The 24,920-nt window shown below is 45.8% G+C and overlaps 1 protein-coding gene and 1 pseudogene across 2 annotated transcripts in view; both read right to left on the reverse strand.

The window, feature by feature from the left end:
• The window catches only part of LOC309872473 (large ribosomal subunit protein eL19 pseudogene), an 84,526-nt pseudogene extending 75,190 nt beyond the window's left edge, over positions 1–9,336 (reverse strand). Inside the window, exons 1-2 of the transcript XR_014316518.1 lie at positions 8,902–9,336; positions 4,647–4,763 (exon numbers count right to left, since the gene is read on the reverse strand). The product of XR_014316518.1 is annotated as a large ribosomal subunit protein eL19 pseudogene (transcript). The remainder of the gene's footprint in view (positions 1–4,646; positions 4,764–8,901) is intronic.
• LOC309872474 (uncharacterized protein) overlaps positions 1–24,920 on the reverse strand; it is a 172,277-nt gene that overhangs the window by 75,586 nt on the left and 71,771 nt on the right. Inside the window, exon 3 of the mRNA XM_082746709.1 lies at positions 21,504–21,585. Within this exon, the coding sequence (XP_082602835.1) occupies positions 21,504–21,585 (82 nt within the window). The remainder of the gene's footprint in view (positions 1–21,503; positions 21,586–24,920) is intronic.

Genomic DNA, 24,920 nt, shown 5'->3' on the forward strand with positions numbered 1-24,920 from the left:
ACAAAACATGGTAGTCACTGGGGGTCTTTACAAGGCCCATTTCAGTAGTTCCAGGAAGGTAGGAACCTCAATAGTGGGTAGAGAAGTCATTCTAGAAATTTGGGTGGGAGGGGGAACAGAGAGGTGGGGCTGTACCTGGGGGATATGAGAGAAGGGGAGTTTTTCATGTTTATTTTTTATGCAGATGGGAATGATTCAGAAGAGAAGGGGAGGCATCAAGGCAGCAGAAAGGAGAAAGAGGGGCAATGCCAACCAAGGACTAACGTCTTTGGGAAGATGGGGAGGTCATCCCATAGGAGAGGGGAACTGGCATTTGGTAAGATGAGAGATACCTAACACTTCATGTGTGAAGGAAAGGAGTTAAAGTTTATTCAATTTAGCTGTGAGAGAAAGTGTTTCTGGCTTCTTTCCCTCCAGGTGGTTTGTGTTTATAGGCGGGCCTGGGAGAAGTCTCCTTTAACAGCAAGATTCCTGACATTGGAATGAAGCCTGCCTGAGCTAATCAGAATTTCAAAAGGTTTATGTAGATGCACTTTATACTATCAAAAGGGCATGGGTGAAATGGGGGCTGTTTACCACTATCTAGGTCGCACTTATTAAAATACAGAAATCTGAGCTCTCTTTAATCCTTAAGATGAAAACAAATATTTCCAGACAGCAGCAAAAGTACAAAGGAACATTTCCTCAGCACGGCCTCAAAAATTGTAGAGTTAAAAAAAAAAAAAAATACAGCACGTGTTGCAGTCAAATAGTCTAGGAAGCCAACGTGACACCACTCTACTCTGTTTCTGTCTAACTTTGTGAAATAATGATCTAGTCTTTACCCATACTCACTAACAGAAGAACAACCAGTTACCCTCAGGAGTGAGTTTGATGGGTATCGTATTCCTTGGACAGAGCATAGATCTCTGGAAATGCACAACTGGTGGTGAAATTCGTCTTCCAGAGAAGAATTATTTGGATTTTTAAAAAACCTTGTATTTCTTCTCAAAAAGCGAAGAAGAGATATCCAAGGAAACAGAAAAGTATGCAGAGGAAGACATCATTTTAGCTGATTCTTGAGTGTCCCCAGTTAAGTAAGTGCAAATATGCATTGCACAAATGAAGGAACGGAGAAGTTTCCGTGGGCTTAAGGAAACCAGGGAAAGTGCTTGGGATCTTGCTTCATGAGTAGTGCTCCCTTCAGAATACAACCTGTAGCTTCCTCTTTCTTCCTGTAATTTCCTTCAGCATTTAAGCATTTGATCTTTGTCATAATTTCACAGGCTTTCTTTCCAGAGCTCTTTAGACATTTCCTATCTCTGAACACTGGCTACCACTCTTTGCCCCTCCTCCTCACAGGTGAATTCTTACTCTTATTGCCCCCAACAGCAATGATCACTTTCTAGAACACATTAATTAACACTAGTTGAACTGGACAAAAAAAAAAATGTGCAGACTCTGGGTTAGGTAAACATTGACATGCTGCCCTAGGGTGGGACCACAAGCTCCGTTTTCTTTACTCTGTGGTTTCCATGCCCTCCCAGATTCAAGTGAGACAGAGGGCCCAGAGGAAGTCATAGGGTCCACTCTGCTTTCCTTGACCACCTTGCTCAAGACATCTTGCAGCACCTGGGAGATCACACCACCACTCACGTTTTCAGTGATGTTTCCAGGGCTTTGTGAAGGGTGGGGATGAGTGGAGAAGTCTGGTGGGGGAAGGGAGGGGGCGGATGCTCAGTTGAACACCAGAAGGAATGGGGAACCTGCCAGCAAGCCCTAGAGGGTGACTCAGTGGGAAACAACTTTATAGAGAAGACTGATGAGTAGGGATGTAGCAAAGAGAGGCGTGAAGAAAAGACGCCTTTGACACATTATAAAGTTAATGTGGCATGGCAGTTTAGTCAGCATTTCTCCTGGTTCATACTGAGCTCTCTCCTGGCCCAGCTTCTGCTTACACTCCAGCCCTGAGCCCTGTGGGACCCTTGCTCATAAAGGAGCTTCTCCACGCCTGGCTTCCAGTGATCTACTCAGTCATAGCCGAGAAAACAAAGGAAATCAGTTGCTTTTGGAGCAACTGTTATCTTGAGGGTTCGTGGTGACCACAAAAACAAAGAGTTGTGTTTGTGGTTTGGAATGTCATTCCCATTGTGAGGATGCATGTAATCCTGCGTATGCAGAAGTTTGCTTGTGGTTGAATGTGGGACAGATTACAAACTCTGGCATGTGTTTCCAAGAAACACTGATACCCTTTCCTTTGGGGATTATTATTAGACCTAAGATGTCACAGGAGGAAAACCCCAGCCATGCTGATGGCCTCAGACCATTCCCCATTAGCCAGGAGCACCAACACTAGACATCTTGCCTGTCTGCAAGAGAGGCCTCCTGCCTGTGGGCTCTGGTATCACCCAAGTACAAAAGCTCCAAGTTGCCAGTGTCAACTCCATGCAAGATATGACCTCTCTGCTTAGCCCTCTGTGCCAGCTAGACAGTCTGATCCAGAAAGAGTTGTGTGGGTCCCAGTCTTACTCATGAAACTTGTCTTAATACTATTTTTTAAAAAGCCCTAATTGCCAAGAAAACTACTATGTTATTATCTGTTTGTATGGGGGAAGAGGAGAGTGTAGGAAGGAAACAGCCTTCTTAATGTTTACCTTTTCATATCTTTTTGAATTTTGGAACCATAGGATCATATTATGGATTTTTTTTTTTTTTAATAATAAGAAAAAAAACTTCATTGTCTCAGGAACTTTCTTCTAGCCAAGAATTTCCCATCGGTGTTTCTTGAAGTTGCCTAGAGAAGAGAATTCCTACCTGTAGATCTTTATCAGGCATGTGCTACATGCCCTTGGCCTTTGATGCAAGGTGACCGCCTCTCAAAGGCCAGGAACTCCTCAAGCAATGAATATGGGATAATGTCATCCCTGGTTCTATAATCTCATGGCCTCTAAGAAAAGTGTGAAATGAGATAAGATGATTCCTTGCAACCCCAACCCCAAAAGGGGACCCCAGAGAGGTAGAAGGGTCTTTTGGAGACTGAGGGGAGGAGTAATCAGCAAAAATCTCCACCATGTCTGACACAGACACCCCCCACTCTCAGGGGGAGACTGCTGGCTGTGGTTTATTTACTACCACAGACATGAGGGGCTATGGTGGAGTCTGAAGGAAAGCTGTGTATCTCCATATGCATTTTTTAAATGATTAATTTCCATCTAGAACATTAAAGTAGTTGAAAAATATCAAAAGATCGAAAAGTGGGTGTATTAAAACTCACAGCATTATTTTAACTTTAAATATCTGACTTCTGCCCAAGTAGAATTTACTGCCACTTTAGTTCTGCTTAAATTTTTAAAAAATTACTTGGGATTGTCCCTTAGTCCAGAGCAATTGTCAGACAGGGGAATTATCTCAATTAAAAATGAGATAAGCAAAGAAGCATATTTGGAAAATCCCCATATGGAGTTTTCTTCTGCTAATGCCAGGGGCACACATTTTTTTCCTTTTGTCTCAGGCTCTAATATGGTTCAAACTGGCACTGACTTTTTTTTTTTTTTTTCCCAAAGATTTTATTTATTTATTTAACAGAGGAGAAATCACAAGTACACTGAGAGGCAGGCAGAGAGAGAGAGAAGGAAGCAGGCTCCCTGCTGAGCAGAGAGCCCGATGCGGGACTCGATCCCAGGACCCTGAGATCATGACCCGAGCCGAAGGCAGCGGCTTAACCCACTGAGCCACCCAGGCGCCCGGCACTGACTTTTTTATTTGAAATTTGATTATTTTGTTCATCATGGATGTTTTGCGGCATTTTGAGAGCATAATTCTGATTTTTAAGAAATACAACAATAAATATTATTTTTCTTGATTACTGAGTTTTTCTATATTCCCTTAAATTTTGCACTCAAGGTGAGTATCTCACCATAGTTGGCCCAATTAACCTAAGCAACCCAAAGGTGACCTTTGCCCTATGGATTGCTTCCTGCATCACTGTTGTCAGATTTGCATCTTCATTCAAATCCTACCCAACTTGACAGTCCTCTCAATGCCATGACTGAGGAGCCATTTTCTCTCAGAGAACTTGTTTCTTCATTGTTCTCATTATTCAAAGCCCTCAGCCCTGGAACCAACTCCATTAATTCTCTATTTTCCATGCATAAAGCTACTCAGAGAATCACCAGTCATTGCCCTTGAGCCTTTGGCTAGATGGAGTCTACAAATGTAATTCTCTTAATCTCTTGCAAGGCCCTTAATCACTCGAAACACACTCTGCCTGATCCAGTGTCCTGATGAAGCAGGGTGACAGGAAGGAAGAGTGACCCAATGATGCATGAACAGCTAACACCAGCTCCTTCCAACGGTCCCCATTCCTCCTCTGGACGCCACTGTGTGAAAAGGAGCAGTCTGGTCACTCCTTCTCATTTCCCCAGCGGACACCCTTCCCCCCTCCAGATGTCTACCAGCTGGAAAAGAGGGGCGGACAGTTGTTTCCTTTGTAGAGAGCTGCAGTATGAATATAATTTTCCACATGCTGACTCATGAGACTGTCAGTGCCCCGGGAGCCAGTACACGGTTCCACTCTTTCGCCAACTTCAGGGGTACGGTGGGGAACTGACTTTGATCTAATAACCCGTTACTCTTTGCCTCCATTTTCCCACAAAAAGAATACTTACTCCCTTCTGCAGGCAGAAGACAGACTCAGTGACCTCTCTCAGTCTCCTCCAACCACAGGATTCCACTGGGCTATTATTAGAATCATCTGGAGGGAGCTGCGGTGTGACACGAGGCGTCTGGGTGTGCAGAACCAAATGAAAATGTTTATGGGTGTTCCTGCACAACAAACCACCTCTGATTGTCTTCCTGGTGTCACTCAACTTTACGAGGGCTATTTCTGTGAGCACTTCTTTCCGGTAAATGCTTCTGCTTCTTCTCCTCAGTCTGTTCATTTCTTTCACCTTTCTCTCAAATTTCCCCTCTTCACTAGGTTCCACTTACATGAAGGCAGGAAGCCTCATTCCTGCTGGTACTTACCACAGTGGCCGGCATGTGGAGTACAGGAGGTGAGAACATGGGCTTTGCCATCAGGATCTCTGTTTGAGATCTCTATTTGGATCTCAGCCCTGTTATATGTTAGCTAGATGGGCAATTGGGCAGATTACCTAATTGGTCTTTGGGCCCCAGGTTCCTCAGAAGAGGGATGGGGTGATAATATGTGACTCACAGAATACTGCTAGGGTTCTAGCCTTGTAGAACACGGTGCTCAGCATTGAGTGAAGACAAAAATATTAGCTGTTGAATAAATAAATGAGCCTTTGCATGATAAAAAATAGCTACACCAAAAATGTGCAAGTGTGTTCCTATTGCACAAATTCGAGAATACAGAAGTACACAGAGGAAAAAATGAAAGAGCTCTTTCAGTGACTGTCCCTCCCCCCTCCCTCCCTTCCTGTGTGTTAATAATAGTTCTTTCTTTCTTTGTCTCTCTTCTTTGGGGGAAGAAGGAGTTAATTATCTGATCTATGAATTTGTTCTTACTGTAAAGATACAAATGTTCAGAAGCATAGCACCTCCCCAGATTTGAAGAAGACTGCCTTCATCACATCTTTTCCTCTCTTACTTCTGCCTCCAGAGGTGACTACTCTTGCTAGAGATTTTTCTTATCTCTATTCTATAATTTACATATATGTAACACACACACATACACATATACATTTAGGCTTCTTAAAAAACATATATAGCTTTCAAGTATTTTTATAACGCAGAATTCAACTATATTTGCTATCCTGAAACTGTTTCTTTCTTACGTAGTCATGTTTTCAACATCTTTCCATTTCAGTACACATAGATCCATTAAATTCTTTTTAATGGCAGTATAATATTCTGTAATGACATATGTACTCCAGCTTACTTATTTCCTATTGGTAGATATTTAAGTCATTTAAAAAATTTCACTGTCACATAAGTAAATACTTTTAACCTTTGCAGGCTGAATACCAAGTAACATGTTTGCTATCATCCACATTGGCAGCTGTCCCCAGTGTGGCCCGGAGGTAGTCAGCCCCTCTACTGTCGGGGAAGCGCTGTCCTGGGTCTGAGCAAGAACCCCTGTAAGAGCCAACGTCATTCAGATCCTCGCACCACCACACCTAGAGCCATGCAGGTGGCTGTCGCCAAGGTCCAGTTCCTTGGGGACCTCATGGGAGGGCTGGAGCCCAGAAAATCTAAGTGTCCCACAGTCAGAAAATAGGAAAGCACAAGATGCCTTAAGGAGGTTGCCTCCAACTGGGTTTGCTTCTTTGAAAGACTGGCCCAGGAATGAAGTGATAGACGATTTGTATTTCTCTGGTATTTGAAGATTTTAAATGTGAGCAAATGTAGCTTTTAAGTGAATCATTGCCCAGGAGCATCCACTGCAAAACCCAGAAAGGAACATCATTCGAGTGCAGTGCTGATAGGACAGCAGATGGTAGAGCCGTGTGATCAGTGTGTCTGCACGTTGCAGGTCTCCCAGAAAGATCTGGTGAATGAATGGGGCTGGAGGTAGAGGGAGGGCGAGGCTGTGAGAAAGCTTGAGTATAATAAGGATCTGGTCTGACCAAGAGGGCATTATGGGCACTAACATCTGAGGCGTCCCCCCTCACTCTAGTTCCCTCCAATGAGAGCCTGGAATCAGGGTCTGACAGGCACAGGAGTTGTACTTGGAGTGGTGTAGGCATTCTCCACATGCAGGAAATGGCATGAGCTAACATGGGAGAGGCAGCCCAGGCTGCTGCAGTACTCCAGAAATGTCAAGGACTGTATACATTTTGAGAAAACCGTAAAGATGCACCTAGAAAGTTCCAGAGTACAAGCAGGAAGATGGCACTCTTGAAAGGGCTTAAGAAGATGAGGCTTTATTGAAGGGATTGTTGATGGAGGTGGGCAAGATTAAAAGAACCTCAAAAGGTAATGAGGTACCACAGAGGGACTAGCCACTGTGGGGAGCCATTATCTCCCCTAGCCCTAAAGGAAGCAAGGGGAAGAAATGCTCTTACTGGAGCTCCCCTGTCACAGAGGACCCCAGCCATGGCCAGGACCTCAGTCAGTCAGGATGAGAAAGGAAGGATAAATATCTAGACCACCCTCTCTTCCCATCCCTGGATCCTTTGCAGTCTGCAGTGAATCCCACTGGCCAAACCCACCTGGAACCAGGGAAGGGCACAAAGGGTAGGGGATGGATCTGGGCAGGGGGCTATGGTGAAACAAACAAAAGAAGTTCAACATGTCAGGTCAGCTTGGTGTTTTGAAGGAGTAGCCTGAGCTCACATGGGATCTGGCTCAGCCATCCTAAGTGAGTCCCCAGAGCCCCGGCTACACGGCCAGCTCCCTGATGTCCACTGTTTTGCATGGACTGATCTTGGCAAAAGAGCCAGACAAATCTCCAAGACACAGGTGCTAAAATCATCTCCAGTGGTGGTAGACCACTTCCAATTCTGTCTAGAAAAGTGAAAAAGTGCAGGTTACCTAAGGAAGCCTTGAATCATGTCCCCGGCACTTTCCTGCAAGGGGTAAGGATGGTTTTGCAAAGTACAAAGGAACCAGGAAGGCAGCTGAAAAGAAATCAAAACCTATGAATACAAGAGATGGATGGATATCCCCTTTGAGATAGGGGCCCACATTATTTTGACCACTGCAGAGGACAGAGAGGGGTTCTGAGGGCATTAGGGATAGGAGACCTTGCTTCTCCCCAGGATGAAAGGCTTGTCAAAAAAAAAAAAAAAAAAAAAAGAAGCATACTGCCAACTCCAGGAAGACAATTTCTCAGGACAGAGGTGGGTAAACTTTTATGCATACCCTGTAAAAGCGAATGGAATGACTGAAGATACCAAGCATTTGTTATTAGCGAGCACACCAACAGTTCTCAAGCTCACGTGCTATGATGTCCATTCTTCATTGCTTTGCCACTGAATTTTGATCAATATGTACAATTGGTGTTTGCTAAAATGTAGAATGTGTATTCCTGGAGTCCTATCTGGCAGATAAAACGTTTTGTCACAGAAATTTTCCAATGTCATGTTGAGTACAATTCATCACAAGTAAGAAGAACAAGGCATGACATAATAACAATCTAGCACCAAATGAAATTTGTGGATTTACTAAAACGTGGGACAACAACACAGGCCAGAATAATATGGTGATTAAATGTTCAGGCTCTGGAGCCAGACTCTCTGGGTTCAAATCCTGGATCTTAATAGTTATGAGATTATAAGTGAATTTCCTCATAGGTAAAATGGGGGTAATACTACTCATTCCTATAGATCATTAGGAAGATTGAAATATTTATAACACACTTAGAAAATCACTGGCACATAAATATTTACCTACTAAATTATGCTATCCTTCATTCGCTGTTCACTCAAATATATATTGAGTATCTACTATGTCAGGCATTATGCTAAGCTCTGGGGATAAGTTGTAAGAAAAAAAAAGACACCGCTTGCCCTCATGGACTAGAGAAGGAAAGATGAATCAATAATCACACAAATAAATATGAAATCAAAGCTGAGATGAGCAGTGGTACTTGGAGCCAGGACAGTTGGTAGACTCATTGGGGGTAGGCCTTTCTGAGGACATTTACATGCTCTCTGATGTGTTCATGAGGTAAAGTTCATGGGAGCACAAAGACCAGATATATATTTCTTATTATGGATCACTATTACAGGCAGGTAAGGCCAGGAGCAGAGACATCTTGAAAGTGTTGTAGATTCTGGGGGATAGGGTGACAGACAGCCTGGACAAAGACTCTGGTGGAAATGGGAGTAAAGGCGAGAATAAATGGGAGACACCATTTTCCCTTCTCGGAAATACCTCTGAAAGGAGGCCTCGGTACCCTACCGCCTGGCATGGGCTACCTCCCGAGAGTTGTAACTCAGACCGGAGCAAACTCACCAACAACATCTCAGCAGGCATCCAAGGACCTTCAGAAGAGGAGCACGCGTTCTTCCTTGGATGAAGAGAGTTTCACGGGGGACAAGTATGCTCTTTATGGCGTTGTGGGCAGGAGGTCTGAGGGTGCAGGCCAGGCTGCCGGGGCCATGTTGGACCGCCCCTTGTCCCGCCCCAGTGGTAGTGAGGAAAAGGCCTGCATCCACATGTGGCTGACTGAGCGTGTTCTTCTGGCTCCCAGCCGAACCTACACAGAGCATGGCATGGCTGATAGGAGAGGGCTTTGGAGTTAGAGATAAACAAGCCTGGAATTAATAAGAGAATTGAAACTGGGAGCTGTGGCGCTGGGTATGACAGCTATACCCCACCTATCACCAGATGAAGACTCACTCTAAGAGAGGGAGACGTGTGGATGGCGCATGTAACTCTGTGTCAACCAGTCAAGGTACAGTGTCTGGCATTTAACAGATGCCACTTACTACTATCCTTTCCTCCTATGCATATCTGAATTATCTTGCTTCATCTAAGATCTTGGGTAAATGCTTTTGATGCTAACTTTTGGGGCGGGGGGAGCACTTTTTACCTACCCCCTGAGGCTCACAGTCATCCTGGGGTCTCCTTGCCTCAGAGAAAAGTCAATCAGAAGCCCCCTAACACCGTCATTCTCTCACACACAGCCTGGCCCATACCCAGAGTAACTATTTCATTTTTCCTCTTCTCTCCCCAAGGCTCTCAGGGTTGGGGGATCTGGGAGAACCAGTCAAATAGGAACTACCAGCTCAAGGGGACACTGCTGATTCCTCGGGGAGGCTCCTGCCAGGGATCCCCTACCTCTTTGCAAGGAGCCACCCCTTGAAAACCATCCTTCCCTGGGTCTATAGTAGCCTCAAGAGATTTTTTAAACCAACTGCCAGCTAGAAAAAAATTCCAGCTAAGTCCAAGCTTAGCAGACAAAATAAAAACAATAAGGGCCTACTGTATACTGAATGTTTGTTATGCATCAGTACAGTTGAAACACCGTACATTCTTACAGGAGACTTCTGAGGTAGATGCGACTAGTATCCCCATGCTAATGGGGAAACTGAGGCTTACAGAGGTTAAGTGAATGGAGTTGAGAGTTTGACATCTGAACTCATGCTGAAGACACCATTTATCCAGCTTTTCCCAGGAACGAATGACTCAGGCCCTTCGGGCTTCCACAGCTCTCCTTTTCCTGCTCCTCAGACTACGCTGCAGGATATTAAACAGGAGATGGCGTCCACTTCATCTACTTCCTGGCCTGGCACACAGTAGACACTTTACATGAGCAAGACTCTCCCCACACCCTGCTACTTCTCAACACCAGGGCTTCACTCTGGGTAACAGTTGAGGTCCCATCTTTCACATATGTCTTCAACTGGATTCATGACTCTTGGTAAGAAGTGGGTAACAGAAATACCTGCTTACCTTTTGACCCAATGAGACTGATAGAACACCTGCCCTGTGCCAGGCTCAGTGACAGAGGCCAGAGATAAAAAAGAGATTAACAAAACCCTTATATTCTCATAGCTGACACCCTGGTCAGGGGTGAGAGACAGGCAGATGGCTCATTTTCATAGAGAATGATGGGGGTCAGCACCTGAGTTTAGGGAGCACAGGATGGAGCAGAGTCATCCAAGAAGGCTTCCTGGAGGCAGTGTCTAAGATGAACTCTGATGTGGCAGTGAGGAGGAGAAGGACATTCTAGGTAGAGGAAACAGTGCAAACACACAGTGATGAAATAAGTAAGAATAAACAAGAAGCCATGAAAAAGCTAAAAGCAACCTAGACCAGTGGTTCTCAACAGAGGTGATTTTGTCCCCCATGAGAAGTTTGGCAACATCTGGAAGCCTTCCTTCCTTCCTTCCTTTCTTATCTTAACTCTGTATGTGTGCACACCTATGACTGGCATCTAATGGGTATAGACCAGGGATGCTCTTAAATATCTTAGAAGGCACTGGATAGCCCTCACCAAGAAAAAGCTTATCTGGCAGATGTTAAGAGTGCCAAGGTTGAGACTTTCTGGCCTAGATCACCAAATATAAAAAAGGCTTATAGCACTTGGATGATTAAACACTTCATAGTATTAGTGTATATACAGATAGATCAGTAGAACAGCTTCAGAAGAATATAAATGTATTTCATGTATGAGAAAGGCTGCCTACCAAACCCAGTGACTAGCTGGTAAGTGGTGTCGAGATTCCCCGGACAGCCAACTGGAAACAAAATTGAGCTGGAGCCGTACATCACAGGATCTACTAGAATAAACTCCGAATGGATTAAACATTTACATGTAAACCAAACAACCAACCAACCAACCGACCAACCAACCACAAAAGTACCAAGAGAAAATGTGGGAGAATTCTTTTACAATCTTAGAGTGTGAAAATCCTTCCCAATTACAAGCTAGAAAGTAACAAATTGATAAATGTGCCAATAAAAGTAAAAACAAACAAAAATGTTTGCAGCTTGTGCATGCCAAACAAACAAAGGAAATGCACATAAACAAAGTAAAAAAAACAAATGAAAAGAATGCATGCTGTTCAGCAAAGGGTGAATCTCCTGAAATCATAAAGCTACATGGACAAATCTCTGAAGAAAGACCAGTGAAAGCATGAGCAAAGGATATGAAAAGATCCCTCACAGGAAAAAAAAAAAAAAAAAAGATATAAAGGGCTGTTAAAAGTAGGAAAAGATGTCCAACCACCATCATGGTAAGAACAATGCACATTGTTAAGTGCTAAGATGCTGTTTGTGGGTTTTTTTTTTTTTTAGGATTTTATTTATTTATTTAACACACACAGAGAGAGAGAGAGAGAGATCATAAGCAGGCTCCCCGCCGAGCAGAGAGCCGAATGTGAGGCTCCATCCCAGGACCTGAGATCCTGACCCTAGCCGAAGGCAGAGGCTTTAATCCACTAAGCCACCCAGGTGCCCCACTGTTTGTGTTTTTATTAAACCCACCAGACTGGCAGAAAGCTGCGTGTGAAAACACACAGTTTGCTGCGAGGACACAGACGATCCCACACATTGCTGGGGACACGTCAGCTCGATAGCCCCTCGAAGGCAACGTAGCAGTATTTATCAAAGTAAGCGCCTATGTCTTCTGACAAAGCAATCCCGCGTCCTAGAGTTTTCCCTACAGGTAGATGTATTTGCTCTGCATGTGAAGTAACATATGCTGACGATTAGAAATTGCAGCAAAAGATTAGAAAGGACTTAAATGCTTATGAATAGAGAATTGGTTAAATACCTCAGGGGTTGACAAATGGGCCCAAGTGGCCCTCAGCCTGCTTTCGTAGGGCCTGTGGCCAAGAACGGTTTCAACATCTTTAAACGGCTCAAAAAAAATCAAAAGAAGAATGATATTTTTGTGTGTGACACATAAACATCACATATATTTCAAATATTGGCGCTCACAAGTAAAGTTTTATTGGAACACAGCCACGCCCCTTTGTGTGAACACTATCTGTGGCTTCTTTTGTTCTGCAACAGAGAGCTGAGTGGTGGCCACCGAGACTGGCTGGCCCACAAAACATTGTTACTATGCGGGGTCCCTGCGCAGCTGAATACCGCAGAGATATGAAATCAATGGAGAAGCTCATCATGTATTGCCATGGAAAGGTTCCTGGGATATTATTATTGAATTTTTATAAAGCAGATGTAGAAAGTGTGAATTGCTCGTTATCATTTGGGTAAAAAAAAATGGAGGACATAGTTGTATTCTATTGACTATGCAATAAAAATGATCTAGATGGGAACACATGACATGATTCAACTACGGTTATCTTTGGGGGAGTGTGTATGTGTGAACATGTTATCTACTCGAAAAAGTCAATTAAAAATTATTTTAAAGATTACTCTGGGTTATAATACGCCACTGCAAGTGGCTAGGCCTGGCTGGAACAGAGCTGGTGAGTGGCATCTGGATGGTGACAAGGCTGGAGATGTCTGTAAAGCCTGATCAAGTTTGCATTTTTGCAAACCCTGAGGACAATGAGGAATCACAGGATATTTGAGCTCTGAAAAAAAAATGCACTTCTGGAAACCAGAATAGGGTGGGTGGAAGCAGCTTGGGTGGGTAGAGAGAGAAGGGCCTGGAGGGTAGGGATCAGTGCTGACCCTGGGTAAGGATCTAGAAAGCTGGAACCTGGGGGCAGAAGGGAAACTTACTCTTTACTATATATCCTTTTGTTGGATTTATGTGTGTGTTTTTACTTCCGTGTGCATTTATTTCCTATAAAAATACTATTGTTTATTTTGAAAAGAAAAGCCTTTTGGGGGAGGTATGAGGAGGACCTGAACTGTTGTGGTGGTTGGGGAGTAGGAGAAAGGGGGAAAGTCAGGAGCTCAGTCGCCAGGATTTGGTGGCTCAGTGGAAGTAGGGGTGATGGGCCTAGAACTTGGTCCCCATCTCTGAGGACCTGGGGAACAGAACCTTGTGGTGAGGAGGACTAGAGGGTGGAAGATTTGCCTGCCTCGAGATGATTTCCTGGGCCACAGCACAAGCCTTCAGTAGGCACAAACCATCACCCAGACACTCTGGGCCTTTGATTCCACTTTGACCACAGCAAATCATCTCCAGGCCAGACATGACAAGGGGCAAGCCCCTTCTTACGCAGATGGTGGCTTTCCCTGCGGAAAGCCACCAGGAATACTGAATATTGACCCAGGTCCCTTCTTCCCACCTCCTCCCAGTGCCCCCTCATTGCTCTAAAGGGAAGCTCTGCACAACCAAGTTCTGATTTTGGGTTTCTGGACTCTTGATAGGACTTTTCTATTTGTGTATATTATCCTTGCCCCAATGTCATTGAGCCAGAAAGCCTTTGAGGCAAAGACTGAAGGTCTTTGTGACCTCACCGAAGCACACCATTTCTTTCTATATGGTAGGTGTGTACAATGTGCTGATTGGCTGATTGAGGGGGACTCTCTAGTCATCTCAGCCGCATTGCCAATGCACCTGCCCTCTGACTCTGCAAAGCCCAGCCTCCCAGGATGGGAAAAACTCCCCTGGGGCCCAGAAGTCAAGGGTCTGCTCAGGCATTCCTCTCCCTTCTGTGGGTCTCCACCTTCAGCCTTTCTTTGCCTAGATGGTATCATCTAGGAAACCCATTAGCCAAAAGCTGTATTTAAGCAAGTGTTCTGTTTGGGCATCAAAGGAAACATAACAGTGGAAATGATAATAAACAACAATGATCATCATAATTTCAAAGAGACAACATCAGTGCCTATGGTTCCAACAAGACCCAGGAGTGCCAGTCGCTTTATCTGCAAACACAAACTGCAAGTCACCTGCCTCTTCAGGTACAAAGAGAGCTCCTAATGCTTAAAAAACTGGAAATTGCTTTATAACTGTCACTTCCCATTATTATTCACAAGAGCTTTGGGATTGCAGCAGTAAGGGTCCCAGTATGCTCTCAATATAAATGAGGGTGTACTCTCAGTACAATGGAAATGAACATTTAAAGGCAACCTCACTCAGCCCCAATCTCCAGACAGAAAATAAACCCACAACTCAGCTCCCCAGGAGCACTGAAGCTGCTCTCCCTCTGGAGAGGGCAGGGCCTGGAAAGAAATGGCCTTTGGTCAGGACAAAAGTCCTCTGCTCTGCCCCAGAGGGAAGGGCAGAGGCTGAGCAGTTCTCACAAAGGAGCCTCAGGGACCTGGCACTCCTCCACCCCCTCATCTAAAGGGAGAAAGGTCTTCTTCCGGCTCCTCTGGGCAGAACAGAAGTGGAAAAGGGTTACTTATTCCTAATGTTATTTATAGTTTAGCAAATGCTGGGTCTCCAGCCTCAGGTCAACTGCCTTCTGCAGCCACTCCGGGGCTGCGGTCCCAGTTAGCAGCAAAGCCAGGGGCTATCTCATGGTGGCGCTTTATGCTCATAGTATAAACTGCAGTACCCCCGGGTCTCTGGGTAGGAGACGACCTCACCGCAGAAACACTTGTCCAGAAAAGGGTGCAGTGTTAGGGCGAACTGCCCGGATAACGTGGGGTCTAGCGCCATCTAGCGTCAGCTTCGGGGCTTGGTGCGCACCCTGCTCTTTTGATGAGGTTTTTTTTTTTTTTTTTTTTTTTTTTTTTGCGGGAAACTGGCTTTAGACAGGAGGGGGACTGAAATGAGGAAACACGTTCCCGTGCACAGGGCTGTCCTCATGCCCACGATGAAGGACTAGGGTTTTGGTAGGAGAAGCTGAAAAGCTACAATCCTAATGCGTCACAGATGGGGGTGTTGAGTGAGGGCATGGGGGAGTCTTTCTCTTGGAAGGAAGCTGGGGTGACTCACAAGTAATATTTAGAGTCTTCGTCCCAGAAGATTGGCTTGGGTTTGTCTGCTTGAATATTTTTGCTCACACTAACAAAAAAAAAAAAAAAAAAAAAAAACCCACAAAAAACACTGGTGCTATTTTATGACTTCTATGCTTTTCAAACTAGTTTCTCAGTGCTTGCCTAGAGCCAGCAAGCATATGGGGTGTTTACAAAAGTACTTGCAAGCTGTTTCATCACTGAACCCACTCCTGCTCCTTGTTAATGCTTCGTGGACCAAACCGTCCCCTTTCTTTACTGTTCCACTTCTGAACTGCCTTAAAAACCTCTGCTACTTAAAACCATTTGCTACTTATTTTACATAGTTAATTTAAGATTCAGAATAGTCCAGGGAGTGGATATTGGTACTTTGGTATTGGATATTGGATATTGGTATTGGATTCTTGGGGAGGGTAAGTGACTTCCCGGGGTTATTCCGTCGGGGGTAGCCAGCTATTGTGGAGGAAGCCACCACATCCAGGAGGTTCTAGAAAAGATAAACACGGCTCTAGCTCAGAGGACACGTCTTACTCAGGACCAGCCCCTGGGACCCCAAGCCTTGGCTGGCCTAATCATATAAACATCCCCCTCCCAGCATCTGTCCTGCTACTCCCACCCCGACGCAAACACTTCCACAGGCTACACTCCTCCACAGTTGGAAACCACCCCAGAAGAATAATGAGAGCAAAGAGCAGGGATTTGGCAAATGTTCAGGATGCCAGGAGAATCATGGATTTGTCTCCAGCTCCCTGGGCTTTGGCCTTATCCAGTGGAAAAATGGGGAAATTCCCTGCTGGTTACTCCTTCCCCTCCCTCGTGACCCCCTCCACCATTCTCCACCAAACAGACACACCTCCAGAGCCAAGTGAAGTGAGGTCACTCTCTGGATGCCTCTGAAACAAATATACGGATTTAGAAATAATCCGTAGTTCTTAATTATACGGATTTAGAAATAGAGTTTCAATGGGGTAACACACTGCGGGGGAATGCAGACCCTGACCTCCACAAATGAAGTAAATGTTGAGGTACTGGCAGTCCATGGGAAGTGGTTTGGGGTAATGGAAGGAGCACCTGATTCAGAGACCTGAACTTAAATCCCCACTCTGTCATCCCCCAGCTGACAGACTTTGGGCAGGTCACTTAACCTCTCTGGGCCTCAGTCTCCTCATTTGCAGAATGAAGCCATTTTTCTCTTACCTGTGAGGTAATAGGTGAACAAGGCTTTGCAAAGCCCGTAGGGTGGGAGGGGCCGTATGTAGGAAGAGCGGACATGAGCAGGATTTAGGTAGGAGATTTTTTATTCACTTTCCCCTTTTCCTAACTGCCCCCTGACATCTGTCTCCTTCTACAAAATGGACATTACCTCCCACACGTACACATACTCCCATAGTTCCTGCGGACTCACCACTTTTTCAGAACTAATGACCTTGGGAAGGTTTTCCAGTAAAGACCCCGTGGTCCCTGGGTCGTTCTTTAGGGGAGGCAGGAAAAGCAGAACCAGGAAGATGTATGACAGTGTCCGTTATTGGCAGGAGGAAGGCCTCAAAAGGCTATTTCCTGAACTGCCAGCTAATAAAGATGGACGTCTGTGGCTGATGCCAAGGGAAACCATCCCCAACAGCCCAGCAGAGCTAGTGCCTTCCAGGGGAGAGTAACTCGACCCTGATAAAGAGCTCGTAGGGAGATGGAGGTTGAGCGTGGCCTTTTCTCTCTGGTGGTAAAGCCAGTTTGAAACCTCTTGATTTCTTCACAGGCTCCATTTCTAATTTAAGATGTCTCTACCCGGTTTGGCAAACTCTGTGCCTCTCCACCAGGGAGGAAATAGCTTCATAAGGGAGGCTTGGGGAGAACAAAGGCCTCATTAGGATCAATCACTTATTCTGGGTATACATTCCCAAGAATCTCTATTGATGATCTCGGGTACAAATGAAGTGTAATTAAGGATAGAATGCAAATGATCTCCAGCTTAGTAACTCCTCTTGTAATTGAAATTTACTAAATTAAGTCTGAGGTTTTTGAAACTAGGTCTTTAAAAAAAAAAGTCCCCGATTATCATTACCCCCTCTCCTCCCTCCCACCCACCCCTCCATAATGTAATTAGTTTAAAATAAGACCCATGGTACAATGACGGTGCGCTGCCTACAGATTTGTTAAAGTGGCACTTGCTCTCTGAGATGCGGGGCTCCTGCACGCAGTTCCCAGGGAGCAAGCGAGGAGAGGGGGCTCACGAGGGTCAGGCTGCTTGGGTCTAACACAGGACGGGGAAAATGGATGCAGGGTTGGCAGCACGATGCTGGACAGGGACAGATTTCTCTGTGTCCCTCTTCCGCTCCTTTCCTCTGCATCAGATCTAGTGTGAGCTGGGGATTGTTCAGAGGAAGAAGGAAACACTCGTTCTGTTGGGGTTGGAGAGGAAACTGGCCTCTTTTGGGGGTCCTGACAAGGTGTGAATTGTGGGAGACACAGCGGCTGGGGCACATCAGAAACCCACCTCTGTCTTCTTAAAGGTCAGGGAGCCGGGCTCAGACTGGAACAGCCCTGAGACGCCTCCAAATCCCGTCCTCTGCTGCCAGATGGGACCATCACTGGCCTGAACTCATCTCTCCCGGTCAGGCCACCAAGCTCAACCTGCCTGAAAGAACCCCCAGAGAAGCCAGGGGCTCAGAGATGGGGACCGGGGAGGTGGTCCGGCCTCTCTATCCTCATCCCCTGTTTGGTCCCTTGTCCAAACCCAAAAGAGGGCCAAGAGCCATCCTGAGGACATTTGGCCTCCCAGAAGAGCACACTGGCTGGTTTCATTGAACTCAGATGGGAGACCTATCCGTCTTTGAAATCATGCTCCAATTTCGTGGAGCTGCAGCAGTACGGGTGTGGGAGATCAGGAGAGAACCTCCCACAGCCTGCCTCTTTGATCCTCTTCCCCTCTCCTCCAACCCAGCCTCCTAGCCCACAGCCTCTTGGGGCTGGGAGGGACACACAGAAACACCTGGAGCTAATTGACCCCTCACGTGGGGAAAGTCAAAGTCTGCGAGGTCCATCTGAGAACAGAGAAAACAGCCATCCTCAGGCAGGCCACAGAGACCTGAAAGAAAACACCTTCTCCTCCAGACCCCACCCTTTCCATTTTGTGCCGGTGCCAGATTTGCCTTCATCAGTTAACATCACTAGTGTTCAAGACTTGAGTGAATGCCTGCCTGAGTGACTTTGGATGGCACAGACAAGCAGCACAGTTGTTTCTGGAGAGCATAATAGGTGTATCCTTCCTTTCATAAATCAGATTTTTAAAAAAAGAGACAATAGCAATCTTGTCTCCAGATAAGCTTGTATTTAAAACACTGCTCTGAGCTAAGGTGGGTGTGTCTACCGTGGGGTCCCTGTGCCCTTTGTGGGGCCAGGCACCAGGGGGGTGCTCTCGAAATACTGGTTGCAAGAAAGAAGGTAGGACTAAATGACTCTCGTTCAAAAACTTCCAGTAGCTTTTCCATGGTAAGCAAAAAATGCCCTAATTCTAGAATCCGGTGTTTAGGACCCTGCAATCAGATGCCATGCCTGTCCAGTTCCCTAAGAGGCTTTCAGCACATTGACTGCCCTAGAGTAGTCATCAAAATCACCTGGAGGACTTGTTAACACTAGCCAGCTGGGTCCCTCACTGCCAGAGCTCCTGAATTAATACATTTGGGGTGGGTGGAGAATTTGCTTTCCTTACAAGTTCCCAGATGATACTGGTTGCTGCTGGTTGGACACCATGCTTTGCCTGTACCACTCCATCTCCACAAAGGGCACCCCTTGTCCTGCACCGTACCAGTCAGTCAAGCTCCAACTCCAATGCTACCTTGCCAAAAAATGCAACATGCCAGCAAAACTGTACCCCCACCTCCAGAGCCCCCAGCCCTCATGCACCCCTTAATGGCTTCAGCTCCCTGTGTTGGCCAAGATGCTTTATCTGTTCAACTCTCTCTCTCTCTCTGGCTTTGTCGGTCAAAAGGTCCTGCTTCCCTTCACGCATAGCTGCTCCCTCTTCCATTCTGCTTGCTGTGTTTTAGAATCCCACTCACCCTGCAGGACCAGTGGAAACCCCATTCTCCTGCCTTTCCATCCCTGTGGACATGGGACCATTTCTTCTACTCTGTGAGTTCTGCCAGCTCATCACTGACTCCCTGCCCTCTCTCTCTGGAGCTCCTCAAAGGCAGAAGCTGGGCTGCTACCTTTACAAACTGTTGGTTAGCTCTGGTTGGCTCCGTTTGAGGATCTTTGAGTCTAAGACGATAAATGTTGTTTAGCCTCTCTTATAAATGTTATTTTATGTTTCCAGTTGTTAATCTGGATAATTAAGAACTCTCTAGGAGGGGCACCTGGGTGGCTCAGTTGGTTAAGCATCTGCCTTTGGCTCAGGTCATGATCCCAGGGTCCTGGGATCAAGCCCCACATCAGGCTCCCTACTCAATAGGGAGCCTGCTTTTCCCTCTCCCATTCCCCCTGCTAGTGCATCCTCTATCTCTTTGTCAAATAAATCTTTAAAAAAAAAAAAAAAACTCTCTAGGAAGGGACCCTCTTTCTGTGTATCAACATTGAAAGGAGATAATTCTCACCAAAGGAAATCAAAGGGGCTCCCTTCTCTGGCCCATTCAGCCAAGAATACACATCTTTTGGGATAGCATTTAAGAGGATAGACAATCCAGTTAAGTAGGGATAAGTCAAGGGATTCTCCTTCCAGCTAGAGGACATCTGCCATCCGGGGATGTCTTCATGGGTTCTAGAACACCACCCAAGAAGGATTTCTCCTTTTGGACTTTATTTCTAGGACCAGTTCTTGCCTCTTTTTCCTCTAAGAAGAAACAGTCACAACATTCACTAAGAGAAAATGGATCATAACAGACCTTGGTCACCTGACCTGATAGTTTCATGTTGCACGAGGGGTGGGGCTCCTTAGGTACCAAGACTCTCCAGGCCGAAGGACAGCCCCTCCAGAGTTCCCACTAGACTGTGCTCCTCATGCAGTCACAGACTTGGCCTCTTCTGCTCACCATTTCACCCCTCCAAGCATGGTGGCTAACCCCTAGGAGGTGCCCAATAAATGTATTTTGAATAAATGAGTAATATTCTATTCTGCCGTGATGCCTCAGGGAACTATGGAAATCAGCCAGAGCCACTGGGCCAGACACTGTAATTACAAGCAGCAGGGATCATCCTTTCTTAGGTACAAAATAATGACCCAAGTTTGTCAAAGACACCTCCAGTTTTTCTTCCTGCCCCTTCCTAAAGGTACTACTTTTGGTTATGATCAGTGTAAAGCTAACTCTTTAGGAAAATAGTGTCATAAAGTCTTTTGAAATATTCTGCCCTGTGTTTGTTCAATATAAATGTTGTGACTAGAGACTTCAAAGGGGGGCAAAGACATTTCGGCTAAAGTCAGGTGCCCAGAGCTCACCAGCTCTATAACCCTGCTAAGAGCAGGTAGTTGCTGAGCACTTACTAGGTGGTGCCTGGCCCTTTTAGGCATGATCTCATTTAATCTTCTAGAAAATCGAGTGTAAATAGTGCTATCACCATCTCCATTTTCCTTATGGGGAGGGTATGGTTTCCAGAGCGTATGCACCTCATTCTGCGCCACATGGCCACATCGTACTAGTTATTGGAAGCCTCAAACACATCTGCCCAACTTCAGTGCCAGGGCTCACAAATCACTCTGCAGCACTGCAAGTTACTTAGCCTCCCAAGACTCAGTTTTGTCTTCCTTCAAATGGTGATAAAAAAACATCTCCTCGTGGGGGAAATGAACATCGCAGTGTTGATGCAGCACAGAGACTATAAAGCACCACTCACCTTCTAAATTAGCATCTTTATTGCTCCGATTCAAAGCAGGGTATGAGAAGCCAGCACTAGACTGATCAGTGGTCCCCCTCCCACACCCTTGCATGCCTAATTGACTGAGTTATCTTGCCAATGCTTTGTCCATCAACAGACTGTGCCAAGCACCTACTTTGTGCCAATTACACAAAATAAATAAGAGGGACTCCTGGGTGGCTCAGCTAGTTAAGCATCTGCTGTCAGCTCAGGTCATGATCCCAGGATCCTGGTATCAAGCCTGACATGCTCAGTGGGAAGCTTGCTTCTCCCTGTCCTGCTCCCCATGCTTGGGTTTTCTCTCTCTCTCTGTGTCAAATAAATAAATAAAATATTTTTAAAAAATGAATGAGAGAGGGTCCTTGCCCTGGGGAGGCTCATGATCTTATGAGCATTTCCATAACTTCATGAGGCTCAAGATTGGTCCACACACTTACCCCAAGAGTGACTGTTACCTGATGGTATCTTGTTCCTCGGGAGGAAAGGTGAAGGTGAAGTTTGATCCTGATGCTCAGACCTCTAGGATGAGAGATTAAGAAGTCAGATAGGAAGTGGGAATAAGGCCATGCTGGCTCTGAGAGCCACACCCCAGGGAGGACGGAAACTCTCTGCTCCCGTAAAGGATGATTAAACAGAGTGGTCAATGAGTTCAAATAGCCCTTTTCTTTCCTGGCCACATGACCTCTGGTAAGTTATGTAACCTCTTTAAGGCTCAGTTTCCTCACCTCTTAAAAGGGGATAAGAGGGACAATTTTTTTTTTTTAAGATTTTATTTATTTATTTATTTAGAGAGCAGGGGAGAGAGTGTGCATGCACATGAGTTGGGGGGGCAGCAGAAGAAGGAGAGAGCATCTCAAGCAGACTCGTGATAATGATTTGGGGTTCCATCTTATGACCCTGAGATCATGACCTGAGCTGAAATCCAGAGTTGCATGCCTAATTGACTGAGCCACCCAGGTACCTCACAGGACAATTTTTTTTTTTTTTAAGATTTTATTTATTTGACAGAGAGAGAGGTCACAAGTAGGCAGAGAGGCAGGCAGAGAGAGGAGGAAGCAGGCTCCCTGCGGAGCAGAGAGCCTGATGCGGGGCTCGATCCCAGGACCCTGGGATCATGACCTGAGCCGAAGGCAGAGGCTTTAACCCACTGAGCCACCCAGGCGCCCCCTCATAGGACAATTTTTGATAATATGTGTAGAGAGCGTAGTTCAATTGGTGGCACATAGCAAACATTAATTCATGTGTAGCCAAAGGCTGCGGGAGCTGTCAACACTAGCCACTGTGTGAGGAGTGCGTGAGCAAGTGCAGGGGGGTGGGTGGGGAAATGGTCGCTAGTGCCTAGAAGGAAGAAAACAATCAGGGAAGGAGGGAAGGAGGGAAGGAGGAGAACACCCACCTCAGGGAATTGGGAGGGGGCACATGGAACCAAAGCCTCACTTGTCCATCGGAGCCAAGATTTAAAAGGACGATAATACCACATAATAAAGGTGCGTGCTTTTTCCGACAATGAAAACTATTGTTTGTTTGTGGATAAAGAATATCAGGTATTTTTGTTATGCCTTCAAATTCTTTATCTCATTAGATCCTCAAAACAACCCCATGAAGCACACTAGAAGAAAACAGTCATGCCCATTTTATAGATAGTGAAACTGAGACTCAGATGAAGTCTCTTGAGGTGAAGCCATTTGATTCAGGTCATGCTGTTAGGAGTGGCCGAACAGAAATAACACTTAGTGCTAGGTTCAGGGTTCCACACCATCTTTCCAGGTAAATCTTTGTGGAGAAAGTAGAAAAAATACAGATACACATCTGTATGTGTATGCCAAGCTTTAAGACTTCAAATTCTTGGGCACTCCTGAGACTTTGTAAATAAGAATCGATGTGTGCAGGAACCCAGGAAGCTCCCCCAGGGGAACTGATGCAATAAGCCTGGCATGGTGAACGGGCATCTGGAAGCCAGTAGAAGAAAGAGTTATGCTCTGTTTGTAGTTGTAAAAGGATTCAGACACATGCTAGGCTCCCGCAAGCCTCTGACTGCTCTTGCCAGGACAAATGCCATAGCCCACTAACTGGGGTTCCACCCATCAACAATGCTGCTGCTCCCCCCCACCCCCCGCTGCCCAATCCACCCTCCAATGGCAACCAGCAAGAACATGTCTCCACCCCCTATTCACAGGCTCACAAACCCCACTTAAACTTTCCTGAGCTTCCCAGACCCTTAGCCTGGTTAACAAGCCCTGCCTGGTCTAACAGCATCATCTGCCCTTCTCTGTTCCCTGGCCCCACGTGTGCCTTCTTTCAGAACTGGGAAGATTCCCTCCTACCCCGGGGCTCTTGCACATGCTCCTCCTGCCACCTCCCCTTCCCACTGCCCCACCCCTTCCTCTGGTTCACACTGCCTCCTTCTGCCCCTAGCATTATTTCTTCAAGAAAGTCTTTCTCAACTCCCAGTCTAGGGCAGATTCTTTGTTATAACTTCTCTTGCCTTCTTCAGGTGTTCTCCTCCCTGACTCTAATTGTGCACTGAAGGGTGTGGTTATTTTATTTAGGTCTATCTTCCCTCACCACCAGTGCTGGGTTTCTGGAGCGTATGTCTCCTCCAGGGGTCCCTGTCCATCTCCTCAGTGTCTCCTCAGTGTTTGACGCCCGGTAAACATGTGTGGAATGATGTTGCAGGACGTGCGTGGCAGGAAAGACCAGGAGCCTGCTGCCTCCACTTCTTGAGTCCCAGAAGACAAGAAGTTTTTTAAAAAGGCCAGTTTGATGAAGTCATTTTTACATCGGTGTCCCGTCAAAGTGCAAAGTCACTCGGTTTTATTGCCAACTAACATGCACAGCTGACACGCTCAACGTTGTGCGGCCCACAATCCCCACCCTGGCTGTGAGGGACGCTCCCAGTCTGCTTGATCTCTGTTTTGTTTGAATTTTTAGAAGGTGAATTATTTTTATAAACAGCAAAGGCCATAAAGAGAATGTTCGTAGCCTGTCAGAACTGGGTAAGTCTCTAAGGGGACATTAATTCTGTCTCTAAAAATCAAAATTTAACGGAGGTCCTTCATTGAACCTAGTTAAAGAAGCACTGGAAATTGAACTGAAGTTTTTTCTGGGCATTCTAAAGTTAAGAAAAAGAGATAATGGTATGGTTCAAATGTCCTCATTGTCTTCATACCCCTGATGCCAGCTGGCTTGGTCCAAGGACCCAGAAGATGAGGTCCTGCAGAACCGACCAAGAGGTGTCTTCGGTTTCACACAGGATGGAGAGCAAACATGAGCCAGCAGGAAGGGAAAGCAGAATTTGTTGAAAATAGAGAGCAAATTTGGATGAACTCTAAGAGACTCAGAAAGCAAAGGAGGGAGTCTCTCCTTTACTTGGGGTCTGCATTTTGTTGTTGTTGTTTCTGGCAACTGTGGTCTGGTGTATGGGTCCTGTCAGAAATCTGGGACCTGGTTAAACAAGGACAGGGTCCAGGTGTCTTTCATAAGTCACTCATCCCCTGAAGCCAGGGCGCCAATGGCCTTGGGGAGGCACACGGTGGCTCTGCTCCGTGGTTCCTTAGATATCGGCTCTTGTGCTGGAAGACTCAAAAGATATCCTCATCTCTTTGTCCCTTACAAGAGGACATACGGTGTTCACATCCCAAGGCATGTGTACAGTGGGGCAGGGGTGCAAGTCCTAGCTGGAATAGAAGCCAAAAAAGGAGCAAAGGTAAAAAAAATAAAAACAAACAAACAAACAAACAAAAGGTCTTTTTTTCATGGGGTCCCTTCAGTTTCCTTGTCTCATCACAATGGGTTGTTAACTTTAAGGGATCCAGCAGAGGATTGGAGAGGCGGACCATGAAGAGACAAGTAAC

Source organism: Mustela nivalis, assembly GCF_964662115.1.
Source record: "Mustela nivalis genome assembly, chromosome: 8".
NCBI lineage: Eukaryota > Metazoa > Chordata > Mammalia > Carnivora > Mustelidae > Mustela > Mustela nivalis.